Below are 27180 nucleotides of genomic sequence, written 5' to 3' on the forward strand. Positions count from 1 at the left end.
ATGAGCTGGGACTACAAAATAGGCAACTGTTTTCATAGTGTTTATCTTCTCCTCTCTTCTTTCATCTTATTCCAAGCCTAGGTGTTTTAGTCCAGCTCATAATAAGAGAGAAGTACCATCCACGTGCTGCAAATGATTTAAAACTAAAAGGAATGGGGAAAATGGAGTGAGGGAGTGGGGAAGGGGGGGTTGTTACTTACATCATTTTTATTCTCAGATTCATTTTCTTCTTGATCCAGGCAACATTTTCCTGTTCCTTTCATTTGACAGCAAGATGATTCCTAAAGAAGTAACAGACTATTTAAAAATCACAGGATTCTAGAGCTAGAAGTTAACCACTTGTTTTTTTACAGTTCGGTTGTTTTTCTTTCATGTCTGACTCTTCAAGACCCCATTTAGGGTTTTCTTGAAAAAGATACTGGAGTTGTTTGCTATTTCTTTCTCCAGCTTATTTTACAGATGAGGAAACTGAGGTAAATAAAGTTAAGTGACATGACCAGGATTGCATAGCTAGTAAGTGACTGAGGCCAGATTTGAACTCAGGAAGAAGAATCTTTATAACTGAAGGCCTAGCACACTAACCACTGTGCCACCTGACTGCCCCGTTGACCTCTACCAACCACTTAATTCAGTACCTTGTGTACAGCCAAGACCATGTAAATAGAGTAAGGTAACTGTCTATATAGCAGGATTTTAACAATACTAGGGAATCTCCCAACCAAAACCATTTCCTTTTATGTATCGGTAACCCCTTCCTCCACAGAAATAGATGAGACTTCTCCATACCTCATCACTTTTGACCTCTGCCCTAAGGCCCCTTCCAGTTCTAAATTCATCAGTCTAGGATTTTTTTTTCAAACCTGAGAGCTACTAATGAAGCTCATAGATGCTTGAGTAGTTATGTGGTCCAAGTGGATAGCCCTGGATTAGGAATTGGAAGTTTGGGGTCTAGTGGCAACTCTACCATTTACTCACTATGTGTATGTACCACCTTAAGGAAAGAAAGCAAGTTGGTCAAATACTAGAACAAGAGATAATGCTACAAGAATGGATTGGAAAGGCATAAAGTCCCTCTTCCCCTTATTTTTTGGGGTTTTTTTAATTTTAAACTTAAATACAAAATGAGGGGAAAAAAATTTCCACTTACACAGAGATCATAAGAGAGGACTCAATATGAAACAATGAATTTCCATTTCAAGAAAACCTATATAATAAATGCTATACATTGTTTTCAAAGTTGCCCAGCTTTTCTTTGCTTCCTTGTTGGTTTTCTTTTGTTCTCTGCTCTGCACTTTTTACTTTATTTTTCCCCTTTCCCCCCCCCAAGAAGGCTACAATTAAGCATGGATATATAGACATATATATCTATAAATATACACAGATACACTCAAACACACATATCTGTAAGACTGTAGTATGTTTATTTCCACCCATCATCTGAAAGCGGATAGCATCTTCTTTCACAGAGCCAAGTTGTTCCATGTTTTTCTAAATCAACCAGCTCATCATTTCCTACAGCAATGTTCCAACCCAATCATATACTATCTGAGAGATTGAGAGTTTTTCCCCAGATTTTCTCCCTTCCTTCTATTCTTGGCTACATAGGTTTTATTTATGCAAGAAAATTGTAACTTAAAATAATTGAAATTATCCTTTTTACACTTCAACAATGCTCTCCCTTATAATATAGCTTAGGGTCAGATACTGCTGAATCTACTTCTTTTTACATCTTTTTTCCTAGTTTGTTTGAAGTTACTGACCTTTTGCTCTTCCAAATAAATTTTGTTATTATTTTTTCTAACTCAATGAAATAATTTTTAATAATTTAATTGGGGGGGGGCAGCTAGGTGGCCCAGTGAATAGAGCACTGGCACTGGAGTCAGAAGGACATGAGTTCAAATCCAGCCTCAGACATTTAACACTTACTAGCTGTGTGACCTTGGGCAAGTCACTTAACCCCAATTTCCCTGCCCTCTCCTCTCCAAAAAAAAAGAAAAATAATAATAATAATGTAATTGGGATGACATGGAATAAATAGATAAGTTAGGCAAAATTTTTCTGCCCATGAACAATAAATATTACTTCAATTATTTAGATCTGAGTTTTATATAAAAAGTGTTTTATGTTTGTGTTCATATAGTTTCCTGTATCTGTTTTGGCAGGTATGTGCTCAGGTATTTTATGCTGTCCACTCCCCTTATTTTAATGACAAGCAGACTTTATAAGTGCTTTTCACTGTACTGTGCTTAGAAGTTCAAGCACTATGTAAAGACAATGGGAAGGTGATTGCTAGGGGTCCTGAAGAATGAAGTCACCACTGACAATGGAGTAAACTAGTTAAGGACAGTTATCCCAAGAGAAAAAAGCTATTCATATAGACTCTCTTCTCTTTCCCATATATAGATACCATTAGTTTTGACTAGAGTCACAATCACGATCACATGCAGTGAGAGACTTAAATGTCCAATTCAAAGGAAATTTTTGTAACCCAACAATATGTACTTCTCAGATGACAGTATGACAAGATGGCTTCCTCAGTTTTTCCTGACAACAAAACCTCTTTATAAAGAATGGAGCCTGATTCACTTTTTTTTTTTTTTGCTTTTTGGTGGGGGAAGGCAGGGCAATTGGGGCTAAGTGACTTGCCCAGGGTCACACAGCTAGTAAGTGTCTGAGGTCAGATTTGAACTCAGGTCCTCCTGACACCAGGGTCGGTGCTCTATTCACTGTACCACCTAGCCACCCCTCCACTTTTTTTTTTTTTATCAGTACTATGTTACTGATATTCACTTCAAACAAACCAAACCATAGAGGATCCATTTCTTTGCATTTCTGAGAGAGGAAATAAAACCTTTCCCACTGATGGGGAGATCAGGATAGTAAAAAGACCATGCCAAAATTGGGTTTTCCTCTGGAAACAAAAGTCTTCTAGTTAATGTATATGAATCATATCATGGAATTTGAGGGACACTGAATCTGTTTTTACCATTTTCCATACTTACAGTGCAGAAACTTTTCCCACTTTCTACGATTGGCCTATATCCAGTACAGCGACACAGGTTACCTTGTTGAGGAAGAAATGTGTATCATTATAACTCATACTTTGCACCTCTTCATTGCAGTATTTCCCTATCATGAAACCAGATTTTCTGGAAAGGCTATGAGGACCACGGCAAAGTCCAAGAAGCAATTTTTCTGGAATAACTCAGGTTTGGTAGAAGGGAGGCATTAGAGATGGGGATGGGAGGATGAGGAGCAGAGATTCTGAAGGAAGAAGGAACAGAATCTTAATATTTTTAACATGAAATACTTTTCTTAAAATCTTTATCATTAGAATTCTTTGAAAACTAAATGATAGAATGTCCATTATTTTTGAGAAAACAGTTGGAGAGTACAAATATCTACATCTGTTGGTCACCAAAATAAGTAAGGCTAACAAATATTTACAGCACCTTGGGAGTGAATATTACAATATTAAAACACAACTAATAGATCTACCGTTCATGATCTCATAGGAAGGCGTATATTAATCCTTTAAGTGGCTGCCACGAAATGATTGTTTTTAAGGTCATATGCAAGGACCCCCAATGACAACTATTGGACACATGAAAATGTAAGGGGAAGGGTGAGGTTACTGGTTGTCTGAGCTGTCAGCCAGTAGCAGATCAGATAAAAAATAGTCCTAGTTAGATGGGTAGGTGAATCTCTGTCATCAGTGATATGAAATCCTTCCAGTAATACAGACTGTGAACTATTCAAACCTTCCTGTTCCTAGTGATGACATTAATTAGTTATTATATGGTCACTGATTTACCTGGTATTATTAGGCAGCTCACAGAACCAATGACAGGGGGATGTATTATGGGGGGGGGCAGTGTTTTTTACATCCTCTTCATTCTCCCCTTCCCTTTTCCTGATTCAAATCAGGCATTATGGGGCAATAGACTAGCAGAAGTAAAAAGGATCCTATAGTACAGAACTTTAATTTTATAGATAAGGAAAATGAGGCCCAAGAATGTTAAGTGACTTTCCCAAAGTAATGTAGTAAATATAATCAAATGAGCATTTATTAAGAAGGATACAAAGTACCAGGGTTGAGACTACAATACATATCTCTTGACTCCCAGCTCAGTGCTCTTTTTGCTATATCATGCTGTGGTCTTATTTTCCTTATCTACTTTAAGAAAAGTTTCCAAATAATGTCCTTTTAACCGAAAGAAGTTACTAAGGGGGCAGCTAGGTGGTGCAGTAAATAGAGTACTGGCCCTGGAGTCAGGAGGACCTGAGTTCAAATTCAGCCTCAGACATTTAACACTTACTAGCCATGTGACCTTGGGCAAGTCACTTAACCCCAGTTAAGGCCTCTCCAAAAAAAAAACAAAACAGAAGTTACTAAGAAGAAAGTGTGTGTTTTTATTAATGTGATGGGAAAAGCCCACCACTGGTTTTCTTTTCTCTAGCAGTGATACTCAGTAGCTTGCATACTATTTGGGGAAAACTTTGTACCAAGTTTACAAATAGCTACTTATCAGAGCTACTATAAATGATTGGTTTACTGTCTCTATTCATTAGTTACTTAGGCACATTTTATTTGCCTCACTCATTATGAAATCAATATGAATAAGTATCAGAATATGCAGCACAATTGTATGAATGATTATATGAACAATAATAATATAGCTAAAAAACAAGGTTGGAGCATGATATGGTAGAAAAATCATTGGATTTGAAATTAGAGGATTTACATGACTTTGGGAAATCACTCCACTTCTCTGGGCCTCAGTTCCCTCCTCTGTAAAATGACCTCTAAGGTCCTTTCTGATTTTAAATCTGTAATCCTATTCCCTTATGAGATTACCCTCTAAGTGCAGAGAACAAAAATAATAGCAATGTTCTGTAACACATTCCATTAGATCATAAGCTCCTTAAGACAGAGAGAAAGCATATGGATTACTTCATTTATAAATTCTCAAAGTGTCTAGTATTGTGTTTTGCACATAGTGATTTAATAAATGTTATCTGAATAACCTCCTCTCAGAAAGTTCTTTGGAAGACAAGTCTTTTAAGGTGCAAAAAGAAGTTTAAGATTCCCAATTACCCATTCTTCCAATTGTGTCACAGGATCTCCAGTGCTACTTTGTAAGTAACATGGTAAGGAGTTAAGCTTTGTGATTCCAACCATGGGCCAATGTCCCCAACTTACCCTAGTGTGGTTATAGGCCTTGCTGTACTTTGCGATAAAGAGATGTCATTACTTGCAAAATCTTATGCAGATCAATAGTTATTATTTTTCACTGAATCACAGAACCTTAAGAGTTAAAGGGATCCTAAGGTCACAGGATCCTAAGATTGTACATCTAGCAGTAGAAGGGACCTTAAAGCTCAGCTAGTCCAGTACCCTTCCTTCGTTTTGCAAACAAGGAAACTAGGGCCCAGGTAGTGGCAAAGCTAGGTAGTGATATGAATAGAACACTGGACCTGTGTATCATTAATGCATATGAGCAGCTCCTGTGAATACACATGCACACACACACATACATATATGCATACACATGTACATGTATATACACACATATATACATACATGTGTATGTATATATTTTAAGGATCTAATCACATAGTATAATAAGCACTCTTTACTCAAAACTGAACCCAATGTAACATTTATTCTGCACACAAGGACAATACAAAACAGCATTATAGAAATATAGAAAGATAAAGCTGAACAGAATAATGGAAATATTTATATACATCACCATACCAAAAGCACCAACATCTGGGTTCACATTCACAGCCAGGGGCCCCTTAATAACAACTACCCAGAGTCCCATCTCAGAAATCAAAAAGGTCTCAGAAGAAGCATCCTTCCCATGAGTGAAACCCGAGGCAAAACATCAATTTCCCAGAATATATACACATACATACATACGTATGTATGTATGAAAATATATATTGACTGATAGGCTCAGAGCCAAAAGGTGTGAAAACCTACCTGACCCAGCACCTGACAGGTAATATGTGACTCAGCACAGTATTTGTTACAGCTGTGAACTGGGTTAGAGTTCAAAGGAGTAAGACATCAGTGATTGATAAAGCAAAATACCTGTATTCTAAAAGACACAGGATTGATTCTATATGTTCTTAGAAGAGTGACCAACACTTAAAGGAAGAGGAATCAGCCATCTATGCTCTTATCTTTAGACCTGTAACGCAGCCCCTGTTCCAAGAAGAAAAGTGAACATATGTAGTCACATAGGCCTATAAACATACAGGAAAGATCTTTTTATTTCATTAACTCTTCAAGTTGGAGTCAAGAAGTTCCAAGTGCAAGTCCAGAACTGTACTGGGTTACCAGATAAGGAGTGATGCCTGTTTTTATTGATAAAGGAGGACTATGACAATAAATTTCCATGTTCAAGACCAAAAGTTGAACTAGCTGACCTCTGAAATTCATTTCCAAACCTAAGATCCTCTGGTTTTTATGTCTGCATTAGTTTCTAGTCATATAATATCTTACTTATAGTTTACAAAGCACTTTCATATCCAAACATTGTCTCATTTAAGCCTCACAGTTCATTTAATCTTATCCCATATAGTAGATCAAGCAGATATTATCCCCATGTTACAGATAAGGAACATGTGGCTCAAAGAGAGGTTCAGACCCAAGATTATACAGCAAGTAAGTGGCAGAGCCAGAATTTAGACTCAAATCTTCTGAAATTAATAAAATCCTAAGATCACAGATATAAACTGAAAGGAATCTCAAAGGTCATCCAGTTCAATCCCCTCATTTTACAGAGAAGGAAACTAAGGTCCAGCAAAAGTTGACTCTTCCTGCATCAGATATGGTTATTCTACTGATAGACCTTGGGAAAGGTATGAATAGAGTGTATCCTGATTTCAATAAAACAAGACATCCTTGTGGGGAAAGGATGTAGAAAAAAAATAGAGTCAATAGATTTTAACTGGTCAAACAACTGAAAGAATGCTGATTGATTGATTGAGGTCAATGTGTTAGGTCAACAGTACTGTGTCACAGTTTAACTCTTGATCCTTTCTGGCCTTACATTTTTATCAATGACAGGAATAGCTAAACATATGCAGCACTCTATTCTATCTCACCCTAGTAGAAGGTTGAATTGCTTCTGGTAAATTTCAAAGAGCTCACAACATCCTCAAGTTTCTTCTTTCAATGACATTCTACCTTTTAAATACAGGTGTTCTTCCATTGATGCTATATGGCTACAAATCATGGAATACTGCAGTCTTCAGGGAATCAAGATACATGGGTAGCACATGTGGCTGTAGCACATTACACATAAAGATATAGCTTCAGGAAGCAGCTTAAAGATTTTATCAAAGAAATATGATTGGGAAAGGAAATGTGCCAGTCCTGTAGCAGGAGCAAGGAATAAAAAATTCACTGTCTGTGTGTTGAATTGATGCCTCCATAACACCAAGAAACGGACCACAAGCACGTTGTTCCCTATAAGCAACAGCATCCAGGATGGGAAGACATGGATAAATGCCAATCTGGATCAGTGAATCATCCCTCTGTAAAGCCAACTCTTTTTTCCATTGGTGAGTTTCTCTGGAGGGGCCCATGCCAGCTTTCACTTTCTCTCAGCCCCTCTTCTTAGTTTCTGGACTTCAAACCATGTCCTGGGTCAAGTGTCTTCCCTCCTCCTTCCAAAATTTTCAGCTCCCTTTTGTGTTATCCTGCCTCATTCAAATGATAACTCCCTGAAGACAAGAATAGTCTTGCTTTTGCTTGAATTTTTATTCCCAAAGAGTAGTACAAGGCCTCTCAAACATAGTGAGTGATTAATAAATGCTTGTTTTATTCCTTTCCTTCCTTTACTGTTCTGGTTTACAAATGCTTTGCATACATTAGTTCTTAAGTTCTCTATTTCAGCAACTTGGATAGATACTTTGAAGGAATGTTTATCAAATCTGCAGATAACATAACACAAAACAAAGAGGCACAAAGAATACACTGGATACCAGATTCAAGAATCAAAATGATCTTGATAGGTCAGAACAATAGGCCAAAAATAACAAGAAGAAATAAAATAAGTATAAAAGTAAAGTTCTGTGCTAAGGATCAAAAGATTAATTATACAAATACAGGATATGGATTACCAGCTTCTTTGCAGCCCAGATGATAAACGCTGCAAGATTTTAGTTGACTGCAAGTAGCAGTACATCACTGCCAAAAAATGAATGTGATCTTAGACTAAAAGTGTGCTATCCAGATCAAGGCAGATAATATATAGTCCCACAAAATACTGTTGCCTTGGTCAATGCTTATCTGGAGCATTATTTTCACTTCTAGAAGCCCCAGTTAAGAGGGATCTTTACAACAAGAGTACACCTAAAAAAGATGACCAAGATGGTGAGTGATCAGGAAACCATATCTATGAGAAAGAGTTGGGGGAATAATACACAGGTAGCCTAGAAAAGAAAAGATTAAAAGGGAACAAAAATAACAGCCTTCAAATATTGTCATTGTCATTTGGATGGATGTAACTTTTATTTCCTTGTTGCAGAGAGTAGAATAAAAATTAATAAAGAAAAGTTATAGTGAGATAGATATTTGTTCAATATCAGGAAGTGCTTCTTAGAAAACAAAACTGCCAAAATGGAATTGACCATCTTGTAAGAGAGCTGAGTACCCTATCAAAGGAAATATTCCAGAAGTGGCTGGATGACCAGCCAGTAAAACAGTTGTTAATGGGATTGCCACAAGCCTAATCAGTGAAGTTACTCAGAACATGGAGTTTACAAAGTCAGCTGAAGTCCTTAATTGATATACAGGCCTAAATTTGTAATAATAATAAAGAAGTCAGCTAGGCAATCCAGAAAACACAGTGGAAGGCAGCGTGAGATTAAGGTATATTTTAGAGAAGTTTACAATCACTAGACATGTATGTGTTTGCTAAATTCTCAGCCACTACAGACCTGCTTTAACAGTTGTAGACATGTCAGGCTGGACAGGTTTGTGTGTTGCATGCCTAGAGGTGGCCACTGGGTAGCCTTTATGGATGGAAAGTTGAATTAGGTAATCTTTAAGGTATCTTCCAACTCTAAGATTTAGTAAGTCTGTAAGTATAAGTAATACTTTTTTTAATTGTCTTTTTAACAGTATTTAACACATACATATATGTGTATACATATACACATAGGCAGATATATAATAAATCCCCAATATTCATATGTTTAACTTTCACAACTTAAGCATGTACATGATTTTATTAGTAGCCTCATTTTCACTTTCAAGTTGGTAGCCAAGTATATTGCGATTATGCACAATAAAGAAAAAAATGAGAGGTATAATGTAACAAGTTTGTGAAGCAGTTGGTATTCTACTAGACACTTCACTGGTCTTGTTAACTGTATAGTAAAGAACTCCCCATGCTTTCATTCCATATTTTTGTTGTTTGCCTTTAAAATTCAAGTTCTGTCATGCAATTATGCCCCCAAAGAATAGTGTTAAGTCCTTTGGGTCCTAAGTCCATGCACACAGTCAGTGATGTGGCTTAGTGAGAAAATAAAGGTGGTCTATAAACTTCCTGCCAGAATGTCTGCAGCCGCTCTTGATCATGAATTTGGTGCTACCATGATAATAAAAGTATATATTATCAAAATTAATGTTTTCTTATAAAGAATTTTGTGCAGAAAAGTGTATTTTCAGCAATCTCTAATGAAAAATTACAGGTTTTAGTGATCACAAAAACCTAACCCCCTATTTCCCATAGGTTTGTCAAGATATTAGGAGACACCCTGTTCTCCAGAGCTAAGTGCCCAGCAAGCATGCTGTGCTCTGAGCTTGGCATAACCATAATCCTTTGCACTCTCAGCCACAGCAAATGATCTCAGTCACAGCAAACTCCCAGAATTGTTTCATGTAATTATTGTATTGCTTCGACTAGTGCCAGGTGTTCTCTGAGTTTGGACAATTACCTGCTGTATACATATTCTAGTCAGAAAGCCCTGCTATAAATCAAACTTGTTGTATTGTTGCTGTTACCACTCACTGTCAGAACTATAGCTCAATGAGCAACTATAGGCCTGCAAAATGCATTCCACTTGGGCTACACTAAAGAGAGTCCTCCCACCAGGGATGGGCCCTGGAACATGTATCTAATCTGCCTCTTTACATTCAAGCCATTTTCCTTCCTTTAAAATTAAACTTTGGTTTGATTCCTTATTCTCCTGTCTCTAGCCTTCTCTGTTCAGCTCTAGTCACAGGTCAGAGGCTGGTTCAGTCTCCTTGACATTAATTGGTATCAGAAGTGGGACTGGATATGGAACCAGGCCATTGGACTCTCCAATACCAGTGAGAATGGACTGGGCACCACCAGAGATGTATTTCTGCAGAATCTGACTGTCCCCTCATCTGGTGAGTCCTCTGCCCTTCTCCCTGCTCCAGTCCTGAGCTTCTGCCTTGGTTGACCCACCATTATTTGTGTGAAATAGTCCAGGGTTCCTCCAATGACCTGGTCTATCTTTTATCACTCTGGTGAGAATAGCCTTTATTAAAGTGCATACCTCTTTTAATTGGCCTTTTTGAATGCCTCTGCTGGGTTTTTTTTTTGTTTATTTGTTTTTTACTGTGCACCTCTGTAAAATTCATACCATTTTCTAGGAATGTTACCCCTTCCAAAAGTTGAAGACGAAGACATACACACACACACACACATACACCCATATGCTCTCTCTCTCTTCTCTCTCTTTTTTTCTCTCTGTCTATATATATATATGTATATATATATACACACACACATATATGTATGTATGTGTATATGCATTTTTGTATATATGTATAGTACTTTATAAACCTTAAAGTGCTGATTATTACTAATATTATTATCAGAGATCAGTCTAGAGATACTAGAGATTATGAATATTGAGAATGCAGCAAAGACTGGCACATAGTAATAAATATTGATTGACTAACTGACCCTGTAGCACTAATTTTATATCCAGTATAAATTTTCTATTTTATTTAGTACATTAAAAGTTATTATGGTATAGGTATTGGTGTCAAACTCAAATAGAAACAATCCCCATAGACCATATATTGACTTAGAATATCACAAACTTATGATATCTTTGTTGTATTGTATTTCTGTTTATTTTGTTAAGCATTTCCCAATTGTATTTTAATCATGTTTGGGTCCCAGTGAGGAGTTCTGGTCAGGCAGATTGCAAATTTGACAACTCTGGGGATAAAGAGTTGCCCTAGAACTCTGGGAGATTAGGGTTAAAATCCTATCCCTGACACATGTCAAAGGAACACAGAACTTAGAGAAAACTCTAAAACATCATGTGATAAATGAATCACTAATCAACATGGAAGGAAGTTCCCTATACCAACTAAATCTTAGGACTAAACTCCCTCAAAAAAAACTAGTACATTGAATTAAATGTTACTTTATCAACACTGACTTTAAAAGCTCCAAATGCAAATTAATCAAAGACTAAATGTAAATTTTTCTTATAAAATACAGTGAATGCATTGAATATGATTTACTTGAGTGAAAATGAGTAAATTAAGAATACCTGATCCTTGTTTTTAAAAAGTATTAATAAAATATATGTCTAGATATGGGAGGTATATATATATATGGAAAAAAAGAAAATATAAAAACAAAAGTTACCTACAATTTTTTAAAAAGGAAATATATTTTGCTTTCATATCCTACCATTCAAAAGGTAAGGGGCAAACTTACCCCCCAAGGTTTCAGTCAACTGCTCAGTGGATGGATTCAGGTGATTCCTCAGGAGAGTATATATGGACATCACCATCCCTGGAGTACAGAACCCACATTGTGTGCCATGGCCTTTGGCAATCCTTTCCTAGAAGTCAAGAAAACAATTAATCCTTCCATAGTCCTTCAGTTTATAGTATCCAATATATGCTCCTTATTTATGCAAGTAAAAGTATGCACAAGAATATGCTGTGTTACAGACAGAAAGCATATGTTCTTCAATTCCAGAAAGATATTTTTCCCCAGAGATCATAACAGTTATTTCATTTCAAATCAAGGAAGATTTTTAGAAGGATCATTGACCTTCAGGGTATATTGTGTTTTCTTCACTTTCAATCATTTTCATATATAAAATCCTAACTAGAAGAAAAATATTAATTCCATGAGGGCATTCCCCATTTCTATCTTTGTATTTCATTTCTGAATCTAGCACACATAAATAATATGTGATTAATAAAAATTATTATTTGGATAAATGAACTGGGTATACAAAAAGAGGCAAAAGACAGCTTCTACCCTCATGGAGCTTACAATCTAATGGGAGAAAGAACATAAAACAAATATATACAAAGCAAGCTATATACAGGATAAATGAGAAATAATTAAAAGAGAAAAAGCACTGGAATTGAAGTGTGGATTTATAGATTTGATCCTTCCTGTGAACTACACTAGTACTTTGTCATTTTGCACTCCAAATTGTAGTATATTTATCTGAATTTGTATTACACACTGCCACAACCCCCAATTCTCACCCCCAACACCACCATCCCATTCCTATCCACAACAGTAGATTGTAAATCCTTTAAAGTAAGGGATTATATTCTATTTATCTTGGTATTCTAATACTACCACTATTCCCACCCCACCCCTAGATCCTAGTAAAGTACATAACACAAAGCAAGTAGGTACTTAAAATTCTGGTGAACTAAAGTGTTTATATATTCCTGTAGCTGCTTCAAGTATTCAATAATCCCATGGGCAGTAGTCAGCCAGATCACTAAGGGTCAGACATGACTGAATTACTGAACAAGTAAGCTTTGTCCTTCTCCTTCATGTCAGGCTGCCTTCCATTCAGAGCCATTCTTTTCTTGTCTGCTAAATTGCCAGGCTGGGAGACTGATCCTTGGGACAGCCAAAGTAATAGCTAGCGATTATGATGGCTAGGGCAAGAAGAGAAGACCTCTGATCTTAGGACACCAGGCCATTTTGTGGGAAAGACTGGAATACTAAAGCCTCAGATTAGAAAATTTACAACACAATGAAACCAGCTGGGAGAGACTATCCCAGAGTGGAGAGGACAGGAGAGAAGCTCATGTAGGTTTCAGCCATCAAAATGGAAGAGGGGGAGAGAAAATGTGCCATCTGATTTTAATTTCCTCCTTTAATTTTTCTTGTCTGCAAAGGGCTAAACTCAAGTTTTTCTACTAACTGGAGGATTGTAAGAGCTGTCAGCACCCTCTGAATTTTGGTGTCCTGGTCACCCCATCCTTATGGTTTTGAGACAGCACAGGACATAGCTATAATCACTAATACATTTGTCTCTGAGATTTACTGTAAAACTGTTCTTTGCTTCTTTTTGCATATTAATAAATGTTGAATGAATGAACTTTAAATGCATTTTAAAATGTCATCTGACATTTTGATTAAACATTTAGAATAATCTCATTTTTCCTTCAATTTATAGCCAGTATCTTAATGAAAATCACTTAATTAACTGGTTTCTCTTTGGGAAGAAATGTCAAAATTTTAAACATCTGTGATTATAGATTTACAGATGATGTGGACCTTCTAGGTCATCTACTTCAGCCCACTCATTTTGCAAGAAGAAAATGGAGGTCCAATAACTTGTTTAAGGTCACTCGGGTAGTAAATACCAGAGACAGGATTAAAATCCAGGCCCTCTGGTCCCAAATCCAGCATCTTTCCACAGCACCTCATACAGTCTATCTAATTGGGAACCTCATTCTAAAGCACTACACACATCCATTCTCCACCCCTGAAAATTCTACGTCAAGCTCACAGCAATTTACTGCAGCGCTCAAACAATTTGTTTTACGTTCAGACTCACAAATGCAAGGATGTGTGACGAACATATTATGTTGTATTCTTACCTGAACAGGGTGAATTCTGGTTTTGGTGCTTCCAATACCTTCCACAGTGGTGACTGCAGCCCCGTAGAGGGAGCATATAGGAACCAAGCAGGCAGTGACAGAGTAATGCCTTCAGATTTTACATAATAACAAAAAGAAGTATTAGAATAATGAGAGTAGTGATAGCTAATACTGGGGAGGGGGAGGGGAGCGGGGCTCTTAACTAGAAGATAATTAAAATATAAATAATACTCAGAATCAAAGAATTAAACCTAGAAAGCACCTCAAGGTTCATCTAGAACAAATAAATGTGTACCAAAGTTCCCTTGGACAAAGGATTGATCTTGCAGCTAGTTGGCAAGGTGATAGAGTATTACATTTGAAATCAGGAAAACCTGAGTTCGAATACTGCCAAGACACCTCTTAACTGAGTGATTTTGGTGAGTGATTACCTCTCAGTCTCAGTTTTCTCATCTGTAAAATGGGGATAGTAATAGCACCTACCTTATAGAGTTTTTGTGAGGATCAAATGAGATAGTATATGAAGTGTTTTTGCAAAGCTTAAAACATTATATAAATGTTAGCTATTATTATTTGTATTTTAGAATAAACCCAGAAGATATTCTAATATTCTTTTTTTCAGCTATGTTATTATATATTTCAAAAGTTAAAATGGTCTCTCCTTTCTTGTTTTCTGTTCATTAATTTAGAATTTCTGAGAGTTGGCATTCAGATCACAAAGTAGGTTATCTTCAACAGGTAAGGACCCAGAGAAATTAAGCAGGAATTCAATTGTTAACAACCTCAAGAGTTGCCTAGTCAGTAACAGAGAGCAATTATCTTCTTCCCATAAATACCCATTAGCTCTAGGTACACATGCATATTGGTTATTCTTTCTCTAAGCAAAAGAATAATGTAAGCCAATTTCTGTCCTGAATTTTGTTCACTATTCAAAGGAGCCATTGGCAACAGCAGCCCTAGGATTTTCAGATCTCATTTCTACACTGTCTACAAAGATATTCATTTAACATGGATTACAAAAACATTACTCCAAATGGAAGATTTCTAAAGAACCAAGTTTAAATGGAGAGCTTTTTTTTTTGCCTGAATCAGTTTGTTTTATCCCCTATGTTTTATCTGTCTGTCATTTGTATTCTGGAAATCTGACAGGTTTTATTTTATTTTTTTTATTTTTTTTTTATAAAGCAATCGGGGTTAAGTAACTTGCTCAAGGTTACACGGCCAGTTATTATTTCTGGGTGTGGTGCTGAGTATCTGAGCCCGGATTTGAGCCAGGTCATCCCGACACTGGAGCCAGTGCTCTTACTCGCTGAGCCACCTGGCCGCCCCTAAGCAATTGGGGTTAAGTAACTTGCTCAAGGTTACACGTCCAGGTGTTTCTGGGTGGGTGCTAAGTGTCTGAGCCCGGGATTCGATCTCCAGGTCTTCTCAACATTGGAGCCGGTGCTCTTACTCGCTGTGCTACCTGGCTGCCCCGACAGGTTTTATTTTAAATTGGAACAGAGATTTAGACTTTCTGTGAGCTACAAGAGTTTGAGAATGAAAATAATACATATGCATGTGCACATATACATATTGTATATATGTGTACACACACATATGTGTACATGTACAGTTGTCCCTTCCGTATCATGGGGGTTAAAGACACAGTGCCCACACGATCTGGAAAATCCACATAAAATTTTTGGCCATCCCTTCATACCAGAAAAGAAGCTTGAATTTTTTTCTTTTTCTTTTATGGAGTATTTACAATACCTTATTTTAAAATTCAGACAAAGTATTTGGTTATAGGCTCTGTTGTCTGCTCACCTTTGTATGTCATCAGCAACTGCTGTAAAACTCCCCCAAAATTCTGATTTAATTTCTTATGCCAACCTGTGATACATCAAAACCACTATGGGGAAAGTCATGACATGAAAGGAATAATTTTATAAATATACACATACACAAATGTGTGTCTACTTCTGTGATTTCCTTGATATAGAGAACTCAGGGTGAGGAAATAACCTTCTAGCAAAGCAAATGTGCAACCTTTCTGTAATTTATAATTTAAGCATTACCAGGAGTACTGAAAAGTGAAGTGAAGTTAGTACTGAAAAGTAAAATGACTTGTCTAGGGTCACAGAGTGAATATGTGTGTATTATTAATGATACTTGCAGCTGCTATGGAGGTTTAAGAACAATAACACCGGCACACAGAAGGGCTGCTAGCACAGGTTCATTGATCTACTTTTTTAAAGGAAAGACAGCTTCAAAGGGGTCAACAATCTTACTTTAATTAAACAATGCAGACAGATAAGTAGAAAGAATTGAGTATCCAAGAAAGAATCCAATAAACAGGGCTCCAAATGTCTAAATAGAGTAATAGAACAATTTGCATCACTAGACCAGGAAGCACCAGCATCTGGGTTCACAAAGTCAGGAGGGGGGAGAGGTTATGCCTTAACAACAGCTACCCAGAGTCTTGTCTGACAAAATCACAAAGACCTAAAGTGAACGTTCTTCCCATGAGTGAGCCCCAAAGTAAAATACCAACCTACTAGTATATATAGTTTTCAACTAATAGGCTTGGAGCCAGAAGGCATCACAATTCACATGGCTCAGTGCCTAATTGGCTCAGCACCAAAAGGTGTGAAAGCCTTCCTGCAAGCAAGCCTCCCCATAAGCAAGCTTCCCCCTAACCAAGCTCCTCCCCCAAGGCAATGTAAATCTCCCTGAATATCACCTGATGGGCTCTGTGTGACTCTAGATGTGTCACAGATGTGAAATGGGATGGAGCTTAAAGCAGCAAGGCATCCATGATTAAAATACATGTGTACCTTTACACCTGGGAACACAGCCCTATTCCAAGGGAAAAAGGGAACACATGTGGTCACATAGGCCTATTAATGGATGGGGAAGATCTTATATTCTATTAACCTTACAATGTGTCAGAGGAAGAATTTGAACCAAGGTCTTCTTGACTGTCTCTGGAGTCAGAGGAATTGAATTCATTAACTACACTTCTGACCAAGGTTACTTAATCCCCCTGGGTCTCAATTTCTTCTAAGTGCATTTACATTAGATAGTGGTCTTTCAGTTCTACACCTATGATCCTACATAATTAACATTTTCTCAGGAATGAATACCGGATCTTCTTGTTGCTGGGGTCATATCTTGAAATCATCACTGTGCAGGCCCCACAGCCTCCTCCTCCGCAGCCATATTTGGTTCCTGTCAGACGGACTAGAAAGAAGGTAGTCAAGGAAAAGAGTACTAGAATGTCTCTTTCTGTAGATTCTCACCATTATCATGATTTGTTTATGCATAGAAGGAGACATAGATTTTGTTTTTGTTTTTGTTTTAATTTCCTGGTTATCTCACCCATAGACTCTCCATATTAAGGGAAGTTAGAATTTAGCATCTCAGTACCTAAGGTTTCTGTCATAAACCACTTGATGAAAACCATTTGCCAAGGACAAAAGTCAGTCTTCAAATATTTTTTTTAAAAAGGTTGGGAATCTCATGGAATCTGGAACTCTCATAATTCCCATGTCTGTTTACCTTATTATATAACCCAAAGCCTAAAGAACTGTTCTACACAGAAGGCATGCTACTGTAGTTATTTTGAACATGAAGAAGTTATAAACAGTATGGCCCTTCTACAATCCTACCCTTAGTTTAGTTATTTATGATGTAAAAAAATTCAGTAGCAAAATGATTATAAATTGAAAGTTTTAAAAAAGGTAATGAGAAAATGGGCAGCAAACAAGTTTTAGTCTCTACCTTCTATGATTTATTCTACATACACTGTTATATCACTCCTCCTAATGAGAAACACTGTTATATCACTCTTCCTAATGAGAAGCACTGTTTTCTCCTGCTCAAAAACATTCAATGGCTCCCCTCTGCCTACTATATAAGGACTAAATGCCTTAGCCTGGAAGCTAACCAAACCTGTGCTCAAGCTAAACTTTAATACTTGTCCCCCACTCATATCCTATGCTTTTCCACCTTGGTGTCTTTGCTCACTCTGTTGTTACCCATGGCTATATTAACTTCTCTGGTTTAAATTCCATCTATCTTTGAATGTTATCTTCTCAATGAATGTTTCCTTGATCAATCTCTATTCCCCATAGAAAAGAACTCTTTTGTCTTTGGTGTCCTCATTGTGTTTTAAAATCTTCTCAGGTACCTAACATGTCTTAAATCATACAATAGTTATTATTTGTAAATGTATTTGTGGAAATAATGTAGAAAAGTGGAAAGAACTTTAGTTTTGGAATCAGAAGTTGAGGGAATAGTCATATTCATACCCCTTACTAATTGGGTGACTTTGGACAAGTCACATTTCCTCTCTGAGCTTATACCCTCATCTGTGAAACAAAGATAAAAATTCTTGAATTACCCACATTACAAATTGTGAGAACAACACTTTACATATGGTAAACAGGAGACATTTTTTTATTCTCCCTACTAGATTATATGTTCCTAAAGCAAAAGGTGCAATACCATGTATTTATCTTTGCCTCTCCTTTAGAACTTAACCCAGTTATTATATTATGTACCCAGTGGCCTCAAACTCAGGCTGCTAGCCCTCAGTCACATTAAACTGTAATTTTAAAATGACAAGTCCTTTCAGGGGCAGAATTAGAAGAAGAGCGAGTGGTGGCTTCTTTGAGTCATTAGGCCCAGGACACCTGGATTTAGGATGAATGAGAACTAGAGGAATTATCAGGGATTCTAGACCCAGGTCTCAGATTTCTGGCAACTCTTAGCTAAAGAGAATGGGATCATCGAGTGTCAGAACCAGCCAGGAAAAAGAATTTGAAGGGAGTAGGCTTCTCTCTCTAGTGTTCTTCCACTTCTTCAGACAGACTTTCGTCTTCCCTCTCTCTCCCACAAGTGTGCATAGAACATGGTCTCAGAATCAGGTATGCCAGCCTAAGTGCTCCCTCCTCCCCTCCTTCAGGTGAATGAGACAATGACAATGGAAAACAGACTCCATTCTGAGAGCCGGGGTTATGGCTTGCCTCAGAGTATGCCGTTGTGTGTGCTTAGGCTCTTTCTTTCTCCTTCTCTTTCCTATTCCCTCACCTCTTTTCTAAGAGATGCAGATCAACAACTCTACAACTCACAGTCTTAACGAGTCACATGAACTGATGCTGAGTGAACTGAGCAGAACCAGGAGAACATTGTACCCAGTAAGAACAACATTGTGCAATGACCAGCTTTGCTAGATAGCTCTTCTCAGCAATTCAATGATGTAAGACAATTCCAAAAGACTCATGATGGAAAATGCTATCCACATCCAGAGATAGAACTATGGAGTCTGAATGCAGATCAAAATATACTGTTTTCCCTTTCTTTTGTCATTTTTTGTATTTCCTTTCTCATGGTTTTACCCTTTGGCTCTGATTCTTCTTAACAACATGATTAGTGTGGAAATATGTTCAAAATGATCATACATGTATAAGCGTATATAGATTGCATGCCTTCTAGGGGGAATTTAGAACTCAAAATCATATAAATGCAAATGTTGAAAACTAAAAATTAATTAGTTTTTTTTTTCTAAAAAAGAGTCACCTGAATTAAATGACCTTTGGTCATAGAGGCTAGACTTGAATCCAGTTCTTCCTGACTTTAAGTTCAAATAAACCTCTATACTATAGCACCCTGCGTATGTAAATATATCTATCTATATACATATATAAAGATATGTAGATAGTAGATGTTTTTGTTTTTTTTTAAGCAATCGGGGTTAAGTAACTTGCTCAAGGTTACACGGCCAGGTGTTTCTGGGTGAGTGCTGAGTGTCTGAGCCCAGGATTCGATCTCCAGGTCATCCTGACACTGGAGCCGGTGCTCTTACTCACTGTGCTACCTGGCCTCCCTGTTAGTAGATGTTTTGCTATTCAAAACAATAATCTGTGAGATAAGAAAGTAAATCTTACTCACTATTTTCTCCCTCTCCACAGTAAAAATCACCTTCATCAAGTGCTCTAATCTCCCAAATAAATAGAATACCTTGGCATTCTGCCTGAGGATTCTGACAGGACAAGGAGTCACAGAGCTGTTAAGTCAGCTCCCTATGCCCTGTGCCCAAATTCTCTGAGAGTTGTTACACAGTCACTTCCAGGCCATTTCTATCAGGTTGAATTTCATAGGGAAAAAGGAGAACAAGAAAGTGGGTAAAAGGCTACTTATTTAATTTTTAATGAAGGCTAATAATTTAATTTATTTTTGGAGGAGGAAAGGCAAGGCAATTGAGGTTAAGTGACTTGCCCAGGGCCACACAGCTAGTTAAGTGTCAAGCTTCTGAGGCCCAATTTGAACTCAGCTCCTCTTCACTTCAGGGCCAGTATTCTATTCACTGTACCACCTAGATGTCCCACATTTAATTTTTAATGAATTATTCAATTAACTATATGAAACTAAGCAAGTAAATATTGCAACGCAACTCTCATCTACTTTTTAGTATTTGTAATATAAATTTCTAGCATATATATGTATTTGTAAGCCTTGGCAAATACAGTCTTAATTTGAGTAAACTGCTAGAAAAAGACTATAATTTTGTCACACATTGACTTTACCATTGAGTAAAGACTAGATCATTTTCATTTGAACTTGGCCATGTCTTCTCTATTCAATACTTATAAGTTTTTTAAACCAAATGTAAGACATTACATTTATCTTTATTAAATTTTATCTTACTAGTGTAACACTTACATAGATGGTATCCTGAAAGACAGCTCTATGATTCAGGACTCCCAATTGGCTGAAAAAATCTAGAGTATGGTACTGAATCCCTGCAAAAGGAACTTCGTTTGGTTTCAGACCTCCAGGGAGGGAGGTGGTAAAAGACACACACACACACACAGTGTGTTACACAGAAGGACAAGTTGTGAATTTTTAAATGGTGGCTGAGGCATTAGAGGTTCATAATGTGTGTGTGTGTGTGTGCATGTGCATGTATATGAAGCCAGCCTTACCATATTCCTTGTCTTGCAACATTAGAAGCTGCTGATAGTGGCCCTCTCCTGGGTGGGACCACTTTCATTCCTTTGGTTTGAGCTGAAGTCTTAGTTGAAGATTTCACACCTAGCTAAAGAGCTCAATTACTCTTGAGTATTCAGTGGTATATTTTAATCTGTAGAACTCCGATTTCTGTTTGTTGTTTTGCTTGATAAATAGGTTTACTCACTATTTGTTCTTTGTTTAACAGAAACTGTTTTCCTCACTCTCTTTTGTTTAACCAAGTTTGGCAGAAAAGGGCTAAACTGTTGAGTGCAAGCTATGGACCACTCTTGCTTTTAATAGAAATCAGTGAAGTGGCTTTCCTTCTGAACCTCTAAACATCCTACTTCCAAACTAGAGATACTTGAAGGATGGCAGATAGATTTTATTCTGCTCACATACCCCTTTTAGAAATGGGAAGATCATCTATCCTGAATTATCAGCAGTCCTGGATCCTGGATGCCCCTCCTGCCCAACCCCAGAAAGGCTGATGGTATATTTATGGTCCCATCACACTCTCCACAAAGACAGGCCAGATTGTAGAGCACATCATACCTATGCCACCCACAAGGTATGTGTCTATATGTTTATACCTACCAAATCCCAAGTCTCAGTGATACCTATAAGATCATATTTGCCTCTGTATGTTAGGGTCTTTAGTACATTTGACATAAAGTAGCCTTGTGCTTATTACCTATACTTTGCATACTTGTATCAATATATGTGGACACTAATTTTATTGCTGCTCTTCTTTTTCCCATATCCCGCTTGCTGTTCTCTATGGCATCTGACTTGATGGATGTGTTTGTATATTTCCCTTCTTCTGACTTCATTTTTCTGTTTAAAACTCTTTAAATAAGATTTGAAGTCTCCAGGCAAATATTCTTTACTGGCCCTCATTAAATATACTACATGCCTAGGCAAATGATCATCATCTCTACATTTTAAGGCATAGTCCAGAAATCCAAATCTTTTTCATAACCAGCTATTCAATTCCCACATCAACCCCCTTCTCTTTTGAAACCCCTGGCTTCAACACCACTTGAGATCCTAAGGAATTAGAGAGGTCAAACCCAATTGCATCTTTAGTCCTAGCTCTTATTTCATAAGAATTAAATATAGTGATCTTAATTTGACTTCTTTCTCTTTCTATAGCTTGTACAGACAGATTCCAGGATTTCATTGGAATAATCAAAATGGTAGTCTCTCCCTTAAATCAAATTAATAAAAATGATTAAAAGAGAGAAATGGTAAATATTGGAGGGGATGTAGGAAAACTGGCATACTAATATTATTGGTTTGGAGGATAGAGAAGTGAATAGGTCCAATGATTCTGTTAAAAACAAAACAAAACAAAACTGGAATCATGTAAGAAAAATCACTAAAATTCATACCCTTTGATCCAGAGATGTCACTACTGGGCATATTGTTGTTGTTCCATCCTTCATTCTCATCAGCAGGGTGATGTCTTGTAAGTGAATTGGATTTAAGTGAGGCAGAGGACAGCTTCATTCTGTCCTCCAAAGACATCAGAGTTCAGTGACAAGACATAGGTCAGGACAACTGGTGATGGCCCTGGATGCAGTGGGAGACCTTGGCCTTTTTAAGCTAAGGTCTTTCTCAGGTCTTAGTTTGTCAACATCAAGGCAACACCCATTCAGTAATCAAAGGCTAGGTAAGAATAGATGGGGCGGCTAGGTAGCACAGCGAGTAAGAGCACCGGCTCCAGTGTCGGGATCAAATCCGGGCTCAGACACTTAGCACCCACCCAGAAACACCTGGCCGTGTAACCTTGAGCAAGTTACTTAACCCTGATTGCTTTAAAAAAAGAATAGAGGCAAAAGATGGCTTAGTTTACCTTCACAAAAGAATCACCGCGGGAGGGGAAGATCCTCAGAGTCTCTGACCAGAACAGAAACAATTGCTACCTACAGTGGATCTGAGCCAGCAGAACCCAAACAAAGAGCAAGTGAGGCTTGGGTTGGACCTATTATTGACCAATCAATGAGAGTCTGAGAGATTTGGGTTTAAAGGCAAAGTCAGGTAGCTCCATTCGAATCCCAATGGGCTTTATCAAAGTCTGCTTTTTCAGATTTATATTTCAAGAAATAATAAATGAAAACTACATGAGACAAAAAGTTAATTGCCACTGGACATATACTTCAAGACAGAAACAAAGACCCCATCTATAACAAAAGCAGCATCTTTTGTAATAGCAAATACTGTTAACAAAGTGGTGTCCATCAACTGGGGACTAGCAGAACAAAATGTGATATACAACCATAATAAATGCCAGCTATTAACCACCTAAAGCCTTCAACCCATACCTGTGTTGTCAAAGAACATGTTTCTTGGCTTATGACTATTTCCTTCTTTTTTGATGACTTCTAGATTTCTAAAAGAATGGACTGACTCAGGAATGCCTTCTACTTCCCTGTAGTTTCACTTGGCTTGTTATCAACCACAACTTGATATACAAACATAATGAAATGTTATTGCATTGTAAAAAGAAAATGATTATGAAGAATTCAGAGAAAAATGTAAATTCTTTTATGAACCAATTTCAGTCAAAGATAGCAGAGCCAAGAGAACAATTTACATAATTATTTAATAATATAAATGAAAATAAGCCTAAAAGGCAGGTGCAGGCAGATTAATTGCAGTGACCAATGCAGGAAAAAAAGGAATAAAATACACTGACATCCCACTGGCAGAGGTGCCCGACTGCAGGTGCAAAATGCTATAAAAGCTGTCGATAGAGGCATGTTAACTTTGTTGGTCTATTGTACTGAACTGATTTGTTTGGGGTTGTTTCATTTGGTTTTTGTGCAATATGGGGAGAAAATGCATCAGGAAATTACTGTGGCATAAAAACAAAAGGCATCAGTAAAACATTTTTAAAAGCACTAAAGGATAGGCAAGTATCAATAGTTGGTCCATATTGTTGTTTTTGTTCCATTTGGAACATTTAGGGAAACCCAAAGCCAAAACTATACCTATTCATTGTCCAGAGTAGAAGTGTGAGGGATGACTAATGCTCTATCAAGAATTCGTAGGCAACTTCACCTGTAGGTAAGGATAACCTTGAGCCTTAGAATTTAATGGAACATTTAAAAATTTCTATGACTGTGCTAAGTATGGAACCTTTCTGGCTGAGACCCAGGCCATATTCATTTCTACTTGTGTAATTGCGGTCCTCTTTTCATTCCTAGGCATGATTAGACTGCTTTCTGAAAAAAAGGCTATCATAGTCAACCCCATCTAAAAACTAAAAGGGTGTAAAGAAGGTAGGTGGTATGGTAGGTAGCGCTCCGTGCATCAAGTCAGGAAGACTTCATTTCAGTCTGACCTCAAGACTCTAGCTAGGTGACTCTGAGCAAGTTACTTAACTTCTCTCTGTCTCAGTTTCCTCATCTGTAAAATGGGAATAATAATACCACTTACTGCCCAGTGTTGTCATGAGTATAAAATGAGATGATACTTATGAAGCCCTTTGCAAACCTTAAAGCTCTATATAAATGCCAGCTATTAACCACCTAAAGCCTTCAACCTATACCTGCGTTGTCAAAGAACATGTTTCTTGGCCTATGACTATTTCCTTCTTTTTTGATGACTTCTAGATTTCTAAAAGAATGGACTGACTCAGGAATGCCTTCTACTTCCCTGTGGTTTCACTTGGCTTGTTATCAACCACAACTCAAAGAATTTTGATGATCAGAAAGGCTCTTCCCAACTCTTTAACCTTCTCTTACCCTGGACTCGTCTGCTGCTGCTACTTCCTTTCCCTCCTTTTTTGCTTGTTTGTGCTACTCTAGTTAAGCTCTTGAATCTTGGACTCCATTGGGATATTGCATTTTCAACAAGGTATCATGCATGGAAAGGCCTAAGTCTTCCAGAATATTTTGTCCAACTTGGTCATCAAAGTATATAAAAGTTCAATGTAAAGTCAGCCTGATAAAATGCACAAACAAAAGGATACGCTTTTTTCTCAAATAGAACAATAAATTTACTTCAGGGTCTGCATTCTTCTCAATCACCTATACAAAGAAAGTTATTACACAGCATTAAGTGAATTCAAATTTTCATTGGAGAGATTTGTTTTTTGGCAATAGGTCTTTGAATTGTTTTGGGGGGAAGGGTCTCATTGGGGGATTGGTCTCATTCACCTAATCTGATCAAATTCCATACCTCCAAATAATGAAGTTACATACTACCATATTGTATATGGCATATGTTCAACAAATTAGGTGGTAACACACAATATTTCAGATCCCATGATGAGGCCAGTCTCAGAAAAAATAAAAGGTTATGAAATGCTGCATAAAAATAAGTAATTTAGTATATGTCCTGGTCTCCAATAGGTGAAGAACAAGGGGAGGGCTTGAGTGAGTAGTAACCCAGCAGAAATCATGTTATACATGTTATATTTTCTCTGTTTTTCAACTGAACATCTGAAAATTTACAGAGACTGATGATGGCAGTTGTTTGTGTCTTATTATAGTGTCCTTTCAGCCCCTAGAGAAAAGCTAAGAAGGCAAAGGCTGTAGGCACACTCAAAGAAGACTTTTAAAATGCACTTAATATGGATTTAAAAGGCAATTCTGCATTTGGTTTGACAACCTTAGTTACTCAAAAGACCTTCAGCTATAAAGAAACACCGGTTCATTTCACTCAATGGTGGAGTTTTGTTTGTGTAACTTGTAATGGTCTAATTGTGCTATGTAGACATAATGATCTGGGAACTAAAGATATTTTCAACAGGGTAAGTGAGAAAGGACCCCCAGCTGAAAACCTTTGCCTTCTTTGAGTTAAGGAAGGCCAGGTCAGGCTTCTCTACCTCTTTTTACTTCCTCATTTGAGCCAGAAATTTTGAAAGCATGGATGATTTCACCTCAGGGATAGCTTCAAGGGCTTGAAAAGCAAAGAAGCCCCTGTTCTTTTTCTAGAACTCATGAATTCCAAAAAAGAAAGAAAGAAATTTGGCCCATTTTTGTAAGTGCCCAAAGGAACAAGGAGCAAAAGTTACAACAGAGAAATTTGGTTTTGGCTGCCTGACCCTTTAGATAGAGGATTCATTTATCAGCAGGACTTCTCTCCTTGACATCCTGAACATGTTGGGTTTTTTTCAAAAGACTTGTCAGTGATGAGGCCTTTAGGGTTGCTGTTTTTCCTTGTCTTAACATACTGCTTGAGAATTTAGAAAACTTCCAGCAATGTAAAATCAAACCAGCTAAAGTTTTTTTTTTCTTTTCCTCTGAGGCTTTTATTGTTGTTCTTGGGTATATTTTAACAACCACAACTTGACTAAGCAGTTTCTGCATCCTGCCATTAGTTAAATGAACACATACCCACACAAAACCTGCCCTGCTTCACAAGGGTAGGCAAAAGAGCCTCAAAATCCCTGCCCCCAGCCCCCATGAGAAGTTCACTATTCAGATGAATATAAGAACAATTTTAAGGTCCCACAGGAATACTTAAATCTGCATACCTTAACATCCTCTACAAACAGAATGAACTTCTCTATTTCATAGTCATAAAAAGAGGGGCATGGATTATAAAATATTTTCTCGTGGTCACACAGCGATCTGAGGCTTACACACTTACCCACCCCTCCCTCTATTCTCAGCTCACTAGAGCTTGGCAGAAGATACAATGAAGTATTGTTTCTGCTATTGTTTCTCCTTTATTGAACATTTAACAATAATGACAATAGAAACTTACCTTTCTTCCATTCACAAAGAAAATCAGTGCATCTGACTTCTCAGAATGAGACATCACGCCTCCAAAGCTGGATCTTGACATATAAACTAGCTACAAGTCAAAAGGTTAAGAATGTGACCTGAGTTACATCTGCTAGGGTGTCAAGCTAAGTGGGAAAAAATTAAAGCATCTATTGAGAAATAAGCAACCAGACTCAAGAAAAGAGATCACATGTGCTTTCGATCCTCTCTGAGTTTAAATACACCAATCACACTCATCCAGTCCTTAAAATCTCCCAGCCCTCATCACTTCCCACCCTTTTTTCTTCTGCATTTCTTCCTCTCCTAAGCAAATATGAAAGTTAAAACCAGATTCAGTTCTTACATAAGGCATACAGCTTCCTGCCCTTCTTACATAATAAGGCACACCTTTCTGCTCTTGGGGTAAGGGTGTTACTATTACATTCCTAGCAGTAAGGAAATATAGCAATCAGTGGAAAGAAACTGAAATGACTCAGGAAACTACTTGCATTCCGTTGCATTTTCACTGGTGCCAAATTTAAATAATTAGAAAGATTATTAAGCCACCATGTAGACCTG

The 27180-nt window shown here is 37.4% G+C and overlaps 1 protein-coding gene across 1 annotated transcript in view; it reads right to left on the bottom strand.

Moving 5' to 3' along the window:
• The window catches only part of LOC138147574 (aldehyde oxidase 3-like), a 112025-nt gene extending 85245 nt beyond the window's left edge, over positions 1 to 26780 (bottom strand). Inside the window, exons 1-7 of the mRNA XM_069070105.1 lie at positions 26603 to 26780; positions 24861 to 24918; positions 17014 to 17110; positions 13886 to 13994; positions 11736 to 11862; positions 3003 to 3064; positions 201 to 281 (exon numbers count right to left, since the gene is read on the bottom strand). Of these exons, the coding sequence (XP_068926206.1) occupies positions 201 to 281; positions 3003 to 3064; positions 11736 to 11862; positions 13886 to 13994; positions 17014 to 17110; positions 24861 to 24918; positions 26603 to 26683 (615 nt within the window). The 5' untranslated portion in view covers positions 26684 to 26780. The remainder of the gene's footprint in view (positions 1 to 200; positions 282 to 3002; positions 3065 to 11735; positions 11863 to 13885; positions 13995 to 17013; positions 17111 to 24860; positions 24919 to 26602) is intronic.
• Between the last annotated feature and the right edge of the window lie 400 nt (positions 26781 to 27180).

The sequence above is a fragment of the Petaurus breviceps genome, unplaced genomic scaffold (assembly GCF_028583685.1).
Source record: "Petaurus breviceps papuanus isolate PSGF00001 unplaced genomic scaffold, PetGlider_PUasm1.0 90804, whole genome shotgun sequence".
Classification (NCBI taxonomy): Eukaryota; Metazoa; Chordata; class Mammalia; order Diprotodontia; family Petauridae; genus Petaurus; species Petaurus breviceps.